This window comes from Fukomys damarensis, unplaced genomic scaffold, assembly GCF_012274545.1.
Source record: "Fukomys damarensis isolate Sample0158 unplaced genomic scaffold, DMR_v1.0_HiC HiC_scaffold_11, whole genome shotgun sequence".
NCBI lineage: Eukaryota > Metazoa > Chordata > Mammalia > Rodentia > Bathyergidae > Fukomys > Fukomys damarensis.
The window spans coordinates 40475525-40491539 of record NW_022900923.1 but is presented as its reverse complement, the minus strand read 5'-3'; the positions used below and the strand labels follow the sequence as shown (position 1 = coordinate 40491539).

General features: G+C 52.8%; 1 protein-coding gene and 1 long non-coding RNA gene across 5 annotated transcripts in view; one reads left to right on the top strand and one right to left on the bottom strand.

The window, feature by feature from the left end:
• Positions 1-16015, bottom strand: part of LOC104876868 — a 34787-nt gene continuing 18772 nt past the window's right edge. Inside the window, exons 2-5 of one of the 3 annotated variants that reach the window (XR_784446.2) lie at positions 13519-13640; positions 10300-11694; positions 3704-3832; positions 1-37 (exon numbers count right to left, since the gene is read on the bottom strand). This is a non-coding gene — a long non-coding RNA (uncharacterized LOC104876868). Of the gene's footprint in view, positions 38-2546; positions 3833-9732; positions 11695-13518; positions 13641-16015 lie in introns of those variants that run through there. The other 2 variants (XR_004516664.1, XR_004516665.1) reach the window with 2 other exon arrangements.
• Positions 9626-16015, top strand: part of Csrp1 (cysteine and glycine rich protein 1) — a 9822-nt gene continuing 3432 nt past the window's right edge. Inside the window, exons 1-3 of one of the 2 annotated variants that reach the window (XM_010645105.2) lie at positions 9626-9738; positions 14510-14678; positions 15480-15609. In XM_010645105.2, coding sequence (XP_010643407.1) covers positions 9627-9738; positions 14510-14678; positions 15480-15609 — 411 coding nt within the window. In that variant the 5' untranslated portion in view covers position 9626. Of the gene's footprint in view, positions 9739-14509; positions 14679-15476; positions 15610-16015 lie in introns of both variants that reach the window. The other variant, XM_010645104.2, reaches the window with a different exon arrangement.

Here is a 16015-nt window from a genome sequence, read left to right as displayed (position 1 = left end):
CCCTCCTGGTCTGTTCTCCCCGCCGCGGCCCTGGCGGCTGCGGAAAAAAGTTCAGAGGAAAAGTGACGCGAGCCGGGAGGCCTTCGGGGGCAGGGAACTGTGAGAAGTGGCCACAGTTAGCCCGGGCCGTGCTTCCCTCTCCAGGAAGTACTGGGTCTCTCCCCGGTCCGGGCCTTCCTGGGTACAACTGGCTTCCGCGTGTCCCCGACCCTGGGCGACCCGGCTCTCCCCACCACCCGCAGGTCGGCAGAACAATCGGCTTTTCTGCCGGCCACTGACGCTCATTGTACGGCAGAGAGATGAGGGCATCCGTGCCACCCCCCTCCCTCACCCTCCTCTCCAGGGAGAGAGCGCCCGGGTGGGGCAGGGGAACCATCTGGCTTCGTGGGGCATCTGTGCCCTTGAAAGTAGGTGCGTTTTCCTTCTTCCGTCAGAACTACACGGAAGCCGCATGGTTTCACCTCCCCCACCCAAGCCTTTGCTAGGTGGTGGACCGATGGCTGAATCCTGAGAGCCTCCTGTCTTGTGGCCTCGGTCCCTGAAAACTGGGGGCAAAGAAGGGGCTGATGTTGAACACATTTAAGCAAACTGCAGGATTTCTAGCACTTTTATGCAAATTACTATATGCTGCCTAACAAGCAACCGGCTGAGGGATGTATTTTTTCTAGTGGCACAGGTCTGAGTATTCTGTGTCCTTCTGGTTTTTGGGTTGGTCCTTTGGTCCTAATCAGGTTCGGGTTCAGGCTGGGGCATTAGTGTGAGTTCAGGCCCTTACTACGGTGCTGGGCTTTACCATTGTGCAAGCTTGTTGGCAAACACATAGTGATACCCTCTGCTCCCTGGGGACAAGTACTAAGAGGTCTCTGCCTTGGGACATTGTCACAGTGGCACCAGGGAAGCCTGCCGGGCTCTGATAGAAAGTTTATCTTGGAGAGCCTAGGATCTTAGTGGCCAACTGTTTTGACTTTTGGATCTGCCACTTAATACACATGTGACCATGGACAATGCCTCCGTTTCTTTTGGGGCTGGTCCTTGGTGCATGTATTACACGGGGTTTCCCCTGCAGCACTACTGTCCTCCCTCCCAGAAGATAGGTGGGCTGGAGCTGCCTCCCTGTCATCTCAGAGGCAGTTGGCATTTGGGGACTGGGTGCTGAGCTTCCCCTGCTCTTACTCAGCTGCTGCCTCCTGATCCTGCAGCCAGACACGGGCTTTTTTTGAGAGAAACTGGCTTGAGCCCTCAGCTGCTTTGAGGTGCTTCTTATCTCCTTAGTGCTGAATCTGGCCTGGCCCTGCTGAGTCTGCCAGTGAAGGACCCTTTGCCTTGGAGAGGATATTTGGAGTGGGAACAGTCAGACAGGGAAGGAAGTTTATTCTACAGAGGGTGTGGTGTGGCCAGGAGAAGCTTGCTGGAGAACTGCCCCCAAAGCTTCCTGCTCCTGTGGAGGATCTGGGGAGGTGCAGGAGAGAACTGAAGAGTAGGGCCTGCTAAGCAGGGTACCTCCGGTCCCCCTAGGACCCATCTTACTGGCCCAGGTAGTAGTTTCTTTTTATAACTGCAAAGGACTGCCCAGGAGCCAGCCAGCCTCACAGGGCCAGAGTAGCAACCTGCAAAGGTAATGTTGACATGTGATTGGTGACCAGTAAACATTTGATGAATAAATGGGTAGAAATGGGCTTTCTGCCAGAGATGCCCTTGTGCAGCCTCTTTTTCTGTGTGGACAGGGCTGTCAAACAGGGGCCAGGGGAGTGTTGACAAACGGGTCAGGGGCAGACTTTTTGTTTATTGTGGATTTCCTGCTGGGGAAAACAAATCGAGAAGATTTTCTGGGGGCTTGCTAAAGTTGGAAGTATTATGCAAGTCTGGCTTGTTGTGAGAAGTTGGCTTGCTAGAGGAGTTTGAAGAGGCTTGCATTAAGCATTCTGAGACTCGGGGAAAAGATCTTTTTTTACTCCAGCTCACCCATTTGCCATTATGCAAGCTTGTTGGCAAACATGTAGTGACACCGGCCTGAACAAGTGCTAGAGGTGGCCTTTCCTTAAGAGAACAGTTTGCAGATATCCGCACTTGCTGTGGGCCAGGACTATGCTGAAAATTTCATGTATATCCTCTTGGACAGTTTAGGAGTTAAGAGCTGATGCTTGCCATTTTGTGGATGAAGCTGAGGCCCAGAGGTGACAGGCACTTTGCTGAGATCTTAGCCATCCCTGGTGGAGCTGCGATTCCAAAGTAGTCTGTTTCCACAACCTATTATTTTTCTTTGCTACTCTACATTTTCTCTTTCCAGTTCTACTCATTAAGGAAATAGCTGGTATTTGTGAGACACATTAGCTTTACAAGACGCATCACAATGGCTTATAAATGAGTTAAAGGCGGATATGGCCTTGCGGGTTTTTATGCAGATGGAGCCTGTGGGGCCTGGTTAGCACTCATGATCTCTAAGTCTCACTGCTGCATGGCTTTGGGGTAGGGACCCTGCAAGTTCCTTTTCAGTTATGCTTTCACCAGATCTGATGGATGTTTGTGTTTTGGGGCCAGGTTCTGGGAAAGAAAAGAAGCCTGGAAAAGGGCCATGTTTCTTTTGGGGGGTGGCGCAGACATTAAAGCTGCTTGGGAAGGGAAAGGGGAGGTAGGTCCTGAGTTCTGACCGAGCCTTGCCTGCTGTTTCCAGATGTCAGGAATTTATATGGTAATGACGTGGCTTGTACTACGCATTGTCCCAGGAATTTGTCTGACGCCAGTATTGAGTCATTCCCATGTATGGTAAAGTGTGTAAATACGGAGGCAGCGAGTGTTTCCAGGCTCCGGTATTTCCAGTGCTTCCAAAGACCAGAAGCAGTGCCTGACTCCTCTGTGGTGACAAAGGTCACAGATGGAGGGCCTGGGGCAGGGCTTGGCCAGGGCAGGGGGCCCTCCAGGAGGGGCCTGGCATTCTTTACACAGGAGTGGCGTGGGCTGGAACTTCCTGAGATGTCAGCTGCAAGCAACCTGCGTTTATAGGTCCTAAGTACTCATTTGTTTTTATTTTTTAAAAATTAAGCAAAGAACAATCATTCAGACTTTTTTGTTCAGCACATGAATTTACCTGTTAGCAAAGTGAATTGACGTCATCCCAGACAAAAGCAAAGAAAGGCAACCTGTTAATTAGTCTGTGAAGCCTGACTATAATACGGGATTTCCTTTTCCAGTTTTGTAGTATTTAAAGAAAGTCATAGAGCTGGGGAGCTGTAGCTCAGTGGCAGAGTACGTGCCTAGTTTGTGCCAGGCCCTGAGTTTGATCCATAGCGCTACAAAACACCAAACCAAAGCAAAACAGAACAAAAAAGTTATGGGCCCCCATTTCCACCTCAATATGACCTTCATATTTCAGAACTTCAGAGCTTTGCTGTAAAAGGCGTTAGGGGACCAGTGGGGAAATGGAGAGCTATAACATTGCCCCTGGCAACTCACAATCCTACAGTGACACATGGATTTGAAAAGAGAAAAGTCCTGGCTTGGAGAGAGGAAGAGAGCTCTGGGCTGATGTTGCAGTCAGGTTCTGGGGTTCTTGGGGCCTGGAATAGAGAATCCTGGCCCAGTGATATGGTTGACTTCTCAGAGAGACTTGATGTGTGCAGGGCTCTAGAGAAATCATGTGTTGGGCCTTAAAGCTGAGCCGGATCTCAGTTGACCACCCCAACACACACACACCAGGGACCATTACCTTCAAGTCTATTTCTTAGGCTCTCAGGAGTCACCTTGAAGATGCCGGCTCTATGGGCTGAAATAAGTGGCCTCCTGCTTCCTTTTCTGTCGTTGGCTGTTCTCTGGACATGTGGAGGAGGAGGCTTAGCTGTGGGTTTGGAAAGGATGACAACACTCTTTCATACCTGACAGATACCAAACATCAGGTAACTGGGCAGCACATTTCTAACCAGATAAACACTTGACAGGTCTCTGCTGGGCCAAGAGGATGGAGACTTAAGCCCTGTGCTCATCAGTTACTCTTTGGCCCTAGGGAACAAGTAATTATGGAATGGGAGAGATGAGATTTTTCCACTGGTACAATAAAAATGTGGGATGGTTTGTCAAGGGGTTGAGAGGGGGCCCTCCTTCTGTCATTGGTGGCTGGCAGGTTAAAGATTGTATATCCCTGAGATGATTCCTTAATTTGAAGATAACCCACCTCTGCCAACTTTCAGGGGATTTGGGGTGAGCATGAGAGTCTGTGCCCTGTGTCCACTCCTTACTCTGCTGCTGTAACAGCTGCCATCTCGGATCTCTCCTCCCAAGATTGAGGATCTGGGTTCAGCTCTCAGTGAGACAACTAGACCAAGAAGCCAGCTCAAATTAGCTGATCATTAGGAGGCTAGCCATTGGTGTCTAGTCTCCAGCCAGCCCTGAGGATACTGACATTTCAGGTGAACAACTGATTGGATAGTTCCAGTCATGCCGCAGAACATTCCAATTGTATTCCATGGAGATAATCAACACAGCAAAGTAGGACAAACCAGAACACAGAGATGGCAATTTCCCATGGGGCTGTAACTCTCAGAAGGAAACCCACCGTAGACACTGTGATTACAGAAGATAGGAGGGATTTTTGACTGCCCAGAGCCATATGCAAGAGCACTTGATGTAGGACACAGGTCCCCACCCTAGGCATCAGGTAGCCAGGGGAAGTAAGCCCCAAAGAAGGGCAAGTAGCTTGTCTCAGACTCATTAGCTGGTCTGACAGCTAATCAGGAATCACTGTCTCTGTTTGGCCTGTTATTCTTGAGTCTTGTTCCTTCCAGATGTGGATGAGCACACAGGAGAGTAACCACTTGTGTCCACCTCTGGTAGGGTAGGTAGGGTAGGGTAGTGTCACAGCCACCGGGCTGTAGCAGTTGCGCTAGCGTTGTCAGAGGTGTGACCTGGGCAGCGTGCTGGCTCTGAGCCTTTGCTGCCATCCACTTTCATCCAACCCTTGGACCTGGTTTTAGGAGTCAGTGCTCCATCTTAGAGATAAGAAACTAAGCTAGCACAGGAAAGCCCCTTTCCTTAGACCACTCAGCCAGGAAGGGGTGCATCTGGTCTCAGCTCCCATTTCCTAACCACTGACTCACATAGCCTGAACTCTGAGCTAGGGAACTGTTTCTAATTTATTTTTTGTCTTCTTAAAAAAAAGCTAATTAAGTTTATTGGTATAATTTAGATATAGGGAACTGTTTTTGGCCACAGCCTCCGCGGGTCTTCTGTCCCCCAGGACTTCAAAGGCAATTGAGAGGGAGCCAGTAGGCAGACACTCCACAAAGCGAGAAACAGCTTTCCTTTTAAGGCAGTTCAGCCTCCCCACAGCCAGAATCTGGCTGCTGGAGAGAAAGGGCTGGGCAGAAGGGGGAAGGGACACCTGGGACTCTTTGCCAAATGCAGGTACCCTTGGGGGGGCCCTCATCTGGGCAGAGGGGACATGGAGCCCATTGGGGCTGCGAACCCCTTCCTGGCTATGGCCAGTCTCTCTGCTTCTCATCTGGAGGCCTAGAGGCCTGACCCATCGCCAGGCTCCGGAGGGAGGCCCCCACCCTGACACCAGGCTCATAGGAATGGCGGCCCAGCCTAGCATCCTGAGCAGATTTCCCCACTGACAGCTCCTTGGGCTTCACCCATCTCTGCGGCCATGTTCCTGATTCCCCGGGGCCCTGCTGGATGTGGGCCCTGACATAGGGCTCGGGAGAACAAGGGGAGGCCTGTACAGAGCTGTGGGTCTCCCCCAGAGGGAGAAGGGCTTTTGTTTCTGGGAACAAAACACTGTTCGGAACTGGCTCCCCACCACGTGGTTGGAGAACTTTCCTCTCTTGGGGTGTCCCCAGGGGCATGAGTGTGTCCCTGCTGGTCCAGGGTGATGGAAAGGGAGGAGAGGGCCAGGAAGAGAGGCAGTGTCCGGGCACTGCATCCCTCTGTGTGCAGCCACTTCCAAAGGAGCCTGGCCCACAGATAGTGACAGGAACTCAGGACACCTGCATTAGAATCCAGTTCTGTCTCTTTCTACCTGTGTGGCTGCCATTCCGAGCCTTCTTTTCCATATCTGTACAGCGGGCACATACTCACTGTCTTCAGGAGGCAATCGGTGGCAGTCTGAGCATCTCAGCTGCAGAGTTCTGTTGAGGCACCTCGGGAGGAAGGGAACCTGTGTGACTGAACACTTTCTCACAGGCTTCCCAAGCAAAGCCGTCCTCATATCTCACTGGCCAGAAGTGGCCCGGCGCATTCCTGAACCAGCCACTAGCAAGGGTATGGAGTCACTGTGATTGGCTTAGGCAACTCAGGCTCTGTCCCTAGGATTAGGGATGTGACACTGAGTCAGTTGTCATTTGGGAGGTTCCTGTGGTAAGGAGAAGGGAGCGAAGCTGGCGGGCAACAGACAGCAGAGCTTGGGGCTGCTCCTGTGCAGTCGTTTTCCACACGTCTCAGGTGGCTTTGCCGTCCCATTGGTCAGTAGGGACACTTGGTCCCTGGAGCTCTCAGGACACCAGAGGCTGGGAACAGGGAGGCAGGGGGATACTGCCTATGGTTGGAGATCCTGCTTGTGGGGTGACGTGTGTGAGTGGAGGTCGGTCCAGAATCTAGAAAGGGGGAAACTGGGCTCATGCAGTGGACAGTGGTCCCTCCAGTCCCCAAAGGAGAGGACAGCGGCACTCATACTGTGCAGGGCCTCTCCAGCCCCATGTGTGGGTGTGACCTGGGGCTTCCTACATGCCTGAGCCTGAGCCGGGCACTGCAGGGGTGGAACACGGGTGTTAAGTCACCACCTAGGACTCAAGGTGAAGGAGCAAGAGACACCTGGAAAGCAAGCAGAGACCTGGGGGAGGATGGGGTTATCTGCAGGCACAGGGCCCCTGGTGGGTTCTGACCAGGCAGGCAGATGCTCCTTGAGAAAGATCTGGCTGGCAGTGTTCGAGGACAGACTGGGACACCCCTCCAGACAGTCCTGGCTGTCAGGGTGACTGTAAAGTAACAGGCTTGAACAGTAGGGTAATTTGATGCTTTGTCTAACTAGAGTTCAAAGATAGATCAAATTTGGGTTTAAGTCCATGTCATCTAAGATTCAGTTTTCCATGTCTCTCGGTGGTCACCTTCATGCCAGGACTGTCCCCCTCTCCTATGGCAACAACCCCAGAGCTCCCTGTGTGCCTGCTTGGGGGTGGGGGTGGGCACTTGCTCCCAGGGAGCTCTCCCAGAAGACAGGATGCTTTTGCTTTCATTCCAGGGACCTGGAAACCCCTTCTCCTATCCCGCTGGCCTCGCATACCCCGGAACCCATAAACTTGACTGACCACATTAGGGCCAGGCCAGCACCATGGCTGAAAGGGGACTGGTGCCCTAGAGAAGGGAGAATGTGGCAGAATCCTTGGCAAGAGGCTGACACAATCACCTGGCTAAGGCTGAGACCATCAAGCTGGTGGAGCGCGCAGAAGAGGAATAGGGAGGAGAGGCTCCAGAGAGGTGGTAAACCTGAGTGCTCATGTGGGACTGGAGTGGTGGGTAGAGGGGAGCAGAGCAGGATGCAGCTAGGGGAGGGTAAACAGCCCATCCTTCCTTAGTGGGGGAGATGGTGGTCACGTGCAGAAATGCAGAAGTCAGGAGGGCTCCTGCGTGAATCGAGGCACCCAAGATTGCACATATGAGCATGGGATTGGAGGAGAGGCCAGTGCCACCCACATGTGGGTCCTTCATGCGGAGACGGCACGAGCCTGGGGACAGCGTGGGACTGGAGGGAACTCCAAGTTTTAGAATGTGGGAGTGGAAATGTATCTCTCCTCCACTCCCATGAAACTTGCTGAAGACCCCCATCACCTTGATAGTGGCCCAGGAAGGGGTGGAGCTGGCATCAGCAATGCCACTGCCCCACCTGACAGCTGCTCTCAGCCTGTGCACTCACTGGTCACCTCCGCTAGGTGCCAGGCTCTGCAGAGACACCTGGCTCTCGGCACCAGGCCCTCCTTCACTCACTCCTCAGCTCTGTATTGAACACCTGTGTGCCAGGTGCGCTGCGGGTCAAGGGAACTCCATGTGAGCACTGCCTGCACCCTCTTCCCTGGGCAGAGGACATCAGACAGGAAGCCCTCCTGTGTTGAGCCTGAGGGTCTTTGCCGCTGACTCTGCAGCTGCCAGCTCAAGTTGCGTGACCAAAGGGGTGGGCTCTGGATGCCACCTCTTGCTTTTCACAGGTCGGGAGGTGGTGGCGCCTTTTAGGCCTCTTTGCCTCCTGAGGCAACAAGCCCCTTCCCTGGCTCCCTGCATCTCCCACTCACCAAGTCCTGGGGTACCTCAGCACCCACCTCATGCCCACTGTTGTTGACTGTGGCCCCCTTCCTTTCATGAGCTTCTACCAAAAGAGCTGGAAGGGTCCTGTCCCTCTTCAGTCATACGTCTGTCGGTGATGGAAGGGAAGGAGAGCAATGGATCCCATCAGCTTTCGGACTTCCTATTTTTCTTTTTTACTGCATGTATGTATTCTGTGCTACTTTTTGGCAAATCAAGCACCGACCTGTGTATCACCTGTCTTGTAGTCTTTAACTTATGTGTTCATAATCATATTTCAGGGCTTTGACATACCATACCTCACTTAATCCCCAGAAGCACTCTATGAAGTAGCTTCTGTTGTCCTCTTCCTTTCGCGGATACAGAAATCAATATTGGGAAGGGCCGGCTACCTCACCCAGGGTCATCAGCCAGTGAGTGGCAGAGTCAAGATGAGGCCAGACTTTCTGGCATCAGGCCCGCAGCTCTGAACCAATGCACGGAGAATCACAGAGTTGGTGGAGGCCACCTGCTTTGGATTCACCTGGGATACTTTATTAAATATTCGGATTCCTCATTCTCAGAGGTCATGATTCATTAGATCTGGGGTGACATTACAAAATCTGGTTTTGCAAAACCCTTCCTCTGATCGTATGGTACCCTAAAGTCTGAGGGTGGTGCCCTATCCCCTGCATTTTTTGAAATGTTTTTCTTCGAGCTGTGTCTTACATATAAAAGAATGTACATGACGTACATATAGAGCTCAAAGAGTAATTATAAAGGAATTGTGCATGTGACAGTCACCCAAGTCAGTACTGTGGCAGACCCCCTGGTGACTCCCACCCTACCACGTTCCTTTATCCATCCCAGAGGGATGCTCATTCCCTTGCTTTTCTGTAACACGTCTGCCACCACGTGCTCCCCTCTCAACAACAGGAGCTTTGCCCATGTGTGGACTCACACAGATGGACTTGTGCCTCGGGAGCTCTGGCTGGTCTGCCCGTTTTGTGCCCATTCTCTTTGTGAAATGCACCATGTTGGTGCGGGTAGCGGCACCTGGCTCATTCGCATCAGCCAGAGGGTGCAGCACCCTCTGGAAAGCCTGGACCACGTGCTCACTCATTCTCTTGTGAGTGCCTCACTCAGGACTGATCGCCCAGCGTCCGCTCACTATCTAGATTAGTCCGGGGCCCGGCCCCCACATAGCAGCCGGAGGATGCTGAGAACGAGCAGGAAGGGATCCACCAGGACTGGCGGTCTGCGTGGGAGGCCTGCCTCTCCCATGCCCCTGTCTCTGCCTGCTTCTGTCGTGGGCAGGCCATGTTTCTGTGAACTTAATTCCCATTTCTGTGCCCTTTTTCAGAATGCCGAACTGGGGAGGAGGCAAGAAATGCGGGGTGTGCCAGAAGACGGTTTACTTTGCTGAAGAGGTCCAGTGTGAGGGCAGCAGCTTCCATAAGTCGTGCTTCCTGTGCAGTGAGTACCGCCCAGACCTGCTGTCACTGCCGGGAGGACAGGGACCTGGCCTGCCCCCACACGCTGGGCCTGTCGACACCCCAGGGAACTGGTCCCAGGGGATGTAAACAGCTTGACATTTGGCTGAGGCACAAGCTGGGGAGGAAAACACTTAAGGGCCTCTTTGTTCCCTGCAGAGGTTGCTTTCTGAGGGGTGAGCCTGTCCGAACTGGTGGGGGTGGCGGGTGCACAGGGGCCGAGAGCCAAGCTGGAAAGATTTGGTTCAGAAAACTTTCCACTGGGCTCCCCCAGTACGCCACCCCCCTCCCTGAGCTACAGTCCTGTGATTTCAGAGGAAGGCACTTTTGGCCCAAAGTTTCACTAGCTTTAGATCGAAATTATCTCTTGCTAAAAGGCAATGGAAGGCCACAGCCTGAGAGTGCAGGCCAGTGCGGAGGAGGAACGAGGCCTGGCCTTCCTCAGCCCAGGACAGGCCAGCAGCCGGCTCTCACTCCCTGCTGCTCTCAGCCTGCAAGGAGAGGAGGAAGGGCACAGCATTCAGCACTCTCCACTCTTACTCACCTGGAAAGACAGCTGCTGCAAGTCTCAAGCACAAGATACTGAGCAGCTGAGAGAGGCCAGCTGGACCCTGGTGCTGCACTGGCCGGTACCCTGGCCGGGTGATTGTCCGGGAGGTGGCAGTTTGAAGAAGCCTGTCCTTAGATTCCTAAGTGATTGGCTGCCTTGGAGGGGGAGGCAACTCTGGCAAGATGCGTTTCCTTGAGGGTAGGCCTGGGGAGGTGGTGGGATGTCTGGGTTTCCCCGAGATACTCGTGTATGCATGTGTGCTTGCACATGTGCACACATGCTAAGGGGTCACAGCAAGATGGTGGGTTACAGAGGAGCTCGGTGGGGTTGAAGTTCCAGCCCGTTTGGGAGATCTAGAAAAAGGGGCTGTCCCGCATCCCACGAGGTCGGCCGGGAGGTCTGATGTTCCTTTGTTCCCAGGTGGTTTGCGCTCCAGGATAGGGATCCAGAGAGGTCAAGGACCACCTCCCCACCAATATTCTCAGCTCACTACCTCCTTCAGGCAGGGCGGTCTGAAGCCATCAGAGCAGCCGGGCCTGGATACCGCCCAGGGCTTGGAGTGACAGTCTCAGGGCTCCCCTGATGACTGGGGGTTGACAGGCTTCGGTGGAGCTCTGCTGGCTTCCAGTCCGCACACAGCAGCATCTTGTTTTGTGCAGCTCATCAGTTCAGGAGTTTCAGGCGCTTTCTCTTGAGAGGGAGTAAGAGAGGGGCTTGGCGCTGGCTGGGAAGGGGGTCCAAGCTGCTGGGGTCAGAAGGACGCCTCTCTTTGCTCTCAAATGTTGTTTAAGCATAGACTAAAAGGGGCCAGCTGTGGCCTATGCCTTCCTGCAGGCCTGCTGTGGAGGCGTAGCTGTTGGTCAGGCGTAGATGAAGTCAGGAATTCAGGGGGTGGCAGAGGAAGGAAGAAGCAGGGCCTGGGGTGACAGGGATTAGAAACAGTTGCAGCAAGTGAGGCAGGGGGGACAGTGGGTGTGGTTATGTGACTGGCACCTCTTGGGGACAGTCACATCTCTAGGGTTTTCGGGCATGGTCAGTTCCAGGGTGTCAGGACTCCAAGTAGACCAGGTAGAACCTGTGTCAGCAGATAGTCATCCTAGGTGCTCATGCCTGGGGCCTGGAGCAGTGCCAGCACTTGGTGGGCTCTCCAGGGACTTGCTGAGGCATGGAGGGAGTGTTGTTTCTCTTTTTCAGTCAAGTGAGTCACATGTCCAGCTTGAGTTCAGGGTAACCCACAGAATCAAGGGACTTTCCCTCCAACAGTCCAGACCCGAGTGGCACTAAGGGTCATCCTTCTTGTTAGCCTGGCCTGTGCAGGTCCCCCAAAGAGATTCTTCTGATCCTATCTGAGTTCAGCTCAGCATGGCACCCTCATTCCTTTTCCAAGGTCTGGGAGGGGCAAGAGGAAGACAGGGATAATGTAAGAGGCCATGTCAGGCAAGAACCACTTCCCCTGGGCTCACTTTTGGCCTGGAACCAGGACCCAGAGGCCCTGCGGCACACCGTGTGGTCTCAGTAGGGCAGCCAGTTCCCCTTAGCAGGTGGTTCAGAGCCTGGAAGGAGAGCCCAGCTGAGGTGGGAGCTGCCCCGAGGCTGTGCCCAGCTCTGGGCCACGGTGAGGGTGGGCAGTCAGCCTTGGGAGAAGGGTCAATCTGTGATGGTGATTAATGGGACGGAAGCCATTCACCAGTCAGGAGCACAGAGGAAGCTGGGCAGCCTTGCACATTCTCTGACCCTCAAGCTGAGGGTTAAGGTCAGTTTTCACCCTTTTGCCCTGTCCCTCTCATGCTTGGCCTACTCTAGAAGAACCGTGGCCTGCAAAAACCAAGTCTGAACGTGAGGAGCTGGGGTCTGACCTGTCCTACTTCTGGCTGGCTCTGAGCTTAAGCTTTTTTTGTGGGTCTGGGTTTTCCTTCCAGAAGCAGAAGAATCACTGCTTTTTGAGGGGGTGAAGGGGCTGCCTCTTCCTTGTATTTGAAGTATATTTTCCCAGCAACACGCTATCTTAGTTTTTTCTCTTTTAACATGATTTGATAGAAATGTACTCAGGTTCCTCAAATAAGGACTATGTTTGAAATTCCCCTTGATTGAATCCTTGGAGGACCTTACAAGTGAGCTGAGTTCTGCATTTGGGTGGAGGTGCAAGGACAGAGGGCCACAGGGGGCAGGACTATGCCTCTGAGACAGACAAGGGAGAACAGAAAGGAGCTTACGGGCTCTTATGTCTCCTGGGCTGAGTTTCTGAGCCTCTCGTTGGAGAATCAGTCAAAAGAGGCCTTGTGCCCCCAACTACTCTTTGCCGTCTGCCTTCCCTCTGGTCTTAGAATTCCCAGTTCAACTTAGGTCTTTTGGGAAACAACTGCAGGCTGATTCCTGACTTCCTGCCCTAGAAGGGAACGTTGGGAGCCAGTGGCTTCTTGTTCCCTCACCCGCCTTCTCAGAAGCCAAGCCCCGGGGGAGGTGGTGGGAGGTTCCTTATTTGGGTGACCCAGAGTGCTGGAATGAGGTGGAGATCTTGAGGGCAGGACAAGAGGGTCCTTATTTAGTCTGAAGCCTCCAACCTGGGGCTCAGGCAAAAAGAGCTGGCCAAGGACCCTTTTAAAGGCAAGAGAATGCCAGGCTACTAGGAACCAGCCTAGAACCTTCTCTGAGGGAGATAAGAGGAGGCGTGGCTTATTCAATGGTGTCCATAGACTCTAGCTTCAGGAGGTGTTGGAGGACACAGTCCAATGGGACACACCGAACTCCAGCATTTAGGGACTTTCACAGAACCTCATTAGCATACAGGAAGAGAGCAAAACGAATGGAGTGAAGTTGAGTCTCGGTAGAGTAGTTGGCTTGTGATTCCTTCAGGCCTGCCCTCCCCGCCCCTGTGGTAACAGGGTATATAATACTAATACAAGTAGCAAACATATATACGCACCCATTATGTGTAGGGCACTGTGCTAAGTATTTTCATGTATAAGGTCTTTTGAGTCTCAACCACCTTTTGGGGCAGGTGTTATTAATTGCATTTACAAAGGGGAACACTGAGGCTGGAAAGGTAAAATAACCAGCCCAAGGGCACACGTGGGGAAAGGGACAGAGCTGGAACTTGATTTGGGCTCTTAACCTTTCTGTGCTGACAGCTGGCACAGCTCCCCCGAGATCAACCGGAAGATGTGTGAGGCCCACAGAGTTTTCATGCTCATCTGCCCGTCCCATCTCTCTTACCCTGTGGGTCAGGAAATTCTTCCCCATGTCCAGCCTCATTCCTCTCTATGGTAAAGTGATTTCTAAAACTGGAAATTTCAAGTCCTTCTGGAAGTGGTGGTGCACACCTAAAATCCCAGCTCCTACGGAGGCAAAGGAAGGAGGATCAGGAGTTTGAGGTCAGCCTGGACAAGTTTGTGAAACTCTGTCTCAAAATTGGAAAAAATAAAATAAATAGCTGGGGATTTAGCTCAGGGCTCCCTGGGTTGTTCCCAGTACCATGTACCATGGAGATGAAGGAGGAGGAGAAGGAGGCAAAAGACAACAGAGGGAGGACAGAGGAGGAGGGAGCAGGAAGAAACTTCGTGTCCTGTTGTGAGTAGGTTGACTTGCACCTCATTGCAAAACCCAGCAAGCCAGGAACTTAACACCTGCTAAACTTCTTTTTTGCAGTACCGGGGATTGAACTCAGACCTTGCACTTGCAAGGCAGGCGCGATGCCACAGAGCTAAATCCCTGGTCTGAAACTTCTTTTCAGGGTGCACAGCTCTACTTCCCATCTCCCAGCTCCCACTGCACGCACAGATCATAGATTGCCTCCTGTCAATTCCATTGTTGGAGGCAGGAAAACCCTGCCCTTTTTCCTTCCTGTCTGTTTCTCCCCTGCTCCTGGAATATATGGTCTCTTTATTAAAGGCAGAGTGCAGAGCTTCGTTTGACATCCTGTGGCTTGGAGTGAGCCGAGGCCATTGCCTGTATATTCTGGGGTGTACCACAGCCCGGGGAGGAGTGCCCACAGATTCCTAGAAGTGGGGCTTGGCCACCTAGAGTCAGGCATGCAGATCCCACCCCAGTCCTCCAGTTTTTAGACTCCCCGACTGGACGTCATTTCTGCATCCCTTCTGCAAGGTCAGGATAGTGCATGTGTAAAGTGCCTGAAGAGCTGCAGTTGCAGGGGACCCAGGGAGCAAGCTGCTCATCCCAGCTGCATCTCGCCATTTTCCCTCCACAGTGGTCTGCAAGAAGAATCTGGACAGCACCACTGTGGCTGTGCATGGAGAAGAAATCTACTGCAAGTCCTGCTATGGCAAGAAGTATGGGCCAAAAGGCTATGGCTATGGGCAGGGTGCAGGCACACTGAGCACTGACAAGGGGGAGTCACTGGGCATCAAGCATGAGGAGTGAGTATAAGATCGTTTATCACGTTTTCTTGGTTTCTCTTCCTTAAGACCCCCCCCACCATGTTGAATATTCTTAAGTGCTTATAATTAAACAACGGAAGGCTCAGAAAGACATTAATTTAAAAGGGGATCCACAGCCTATTGGAGGAGCTGAGGACCCAGCCCGGAATGAGTCAGGCCAGCCTGGAGTGGGCATCCTGTATTACCATAGGCATCAGAACTGGGAGCTGCCCCAAGAATTGCTTAGACCAATTTTTTCACTTTATACTTGAGAAAACTGACCCCCCTCAAGTGAGTGAGCCATCCCAGCTGCCTCAGCCTCTCTCTCGGCTCTGCCATCTTTCCCTGTCAAAAGGAAGTCATTTCCTTGCCCTAAAGCTCTCCATGGCCTCTGCTCTTCTGGTAAAGGATGGCTGTCGGCTGTCGGCTCTGGAGGGCTGGATGGAACTGATGGGCCACTTACCTAGTTTCAGCCAAGGTCATTGCCCCACTGGGAATGATCGGTCAGCAGATTTTTCCCACAGTGCATCTGATAACGGACCAGCTGGAGAAATGAGGGCCAGGGAGGGTGATTCTTAACAAATGAGGTATCATGTGAGTCCAGAAGCTGATGCGGAGCCTTGCTTTGTCCATCTGTAATGTGGGAGATGACCCAGAAGGCCCTGCTAGGCCTAGCTTTTGTGACTCTGGCTAGGAGCTGCCCCAGCCTTGGTGTGGTGGAGATGGGGTCCTGCCTTTGCAGGGCCAGCCCCCTCTATTTGTGAGTGTAATTCATCTCACCTCACACCCTTTCCAAAGCAGCGTCCCTGGCCACAGGACCACCACCAACCCCAATGCATCCAAGTTTGCCCAGAAGATTGGTGGCTCTGAGCGCTGTCCTCGCTGTAGCCAGGCCGTCTATGCTGCGGAGAAGGTGATCGGGGCTGGGAAGGTAAGGTGCTGCTGGGGACGGGGAGAGAGAGAGCCACGCCTTCCTGACATGTGGAGCCTGGAACTGTCTGCTCAGGGCAGTCTGAGACCTAGGCTCTATCCCCTTCCCATCCAGAGAAGGCGTAACTGTTTGTTTCTGTGGTTTTCTGAGGAGCTCACATCCCTGTGAATAGTAACGTTGTCAACATACAGTCCACAGGGAGTCGCAGCGTCTGTACTCTAGAGTTGAGCACCATAGGGTTTGAGGGTATGAGAGGGTTCCCCTAAAATTACATGTGAAGTTTTGTTTTGTTTTGTTTTTTGGTACCGGGGATTGAACTCGGGACCTTGTGCTTGCAAAGCAGGCAGCAGCACCACTGAGCTAAACCCCCAGCCCAAAACAGCCATTTTTTTTTTTTTTTTTTTTT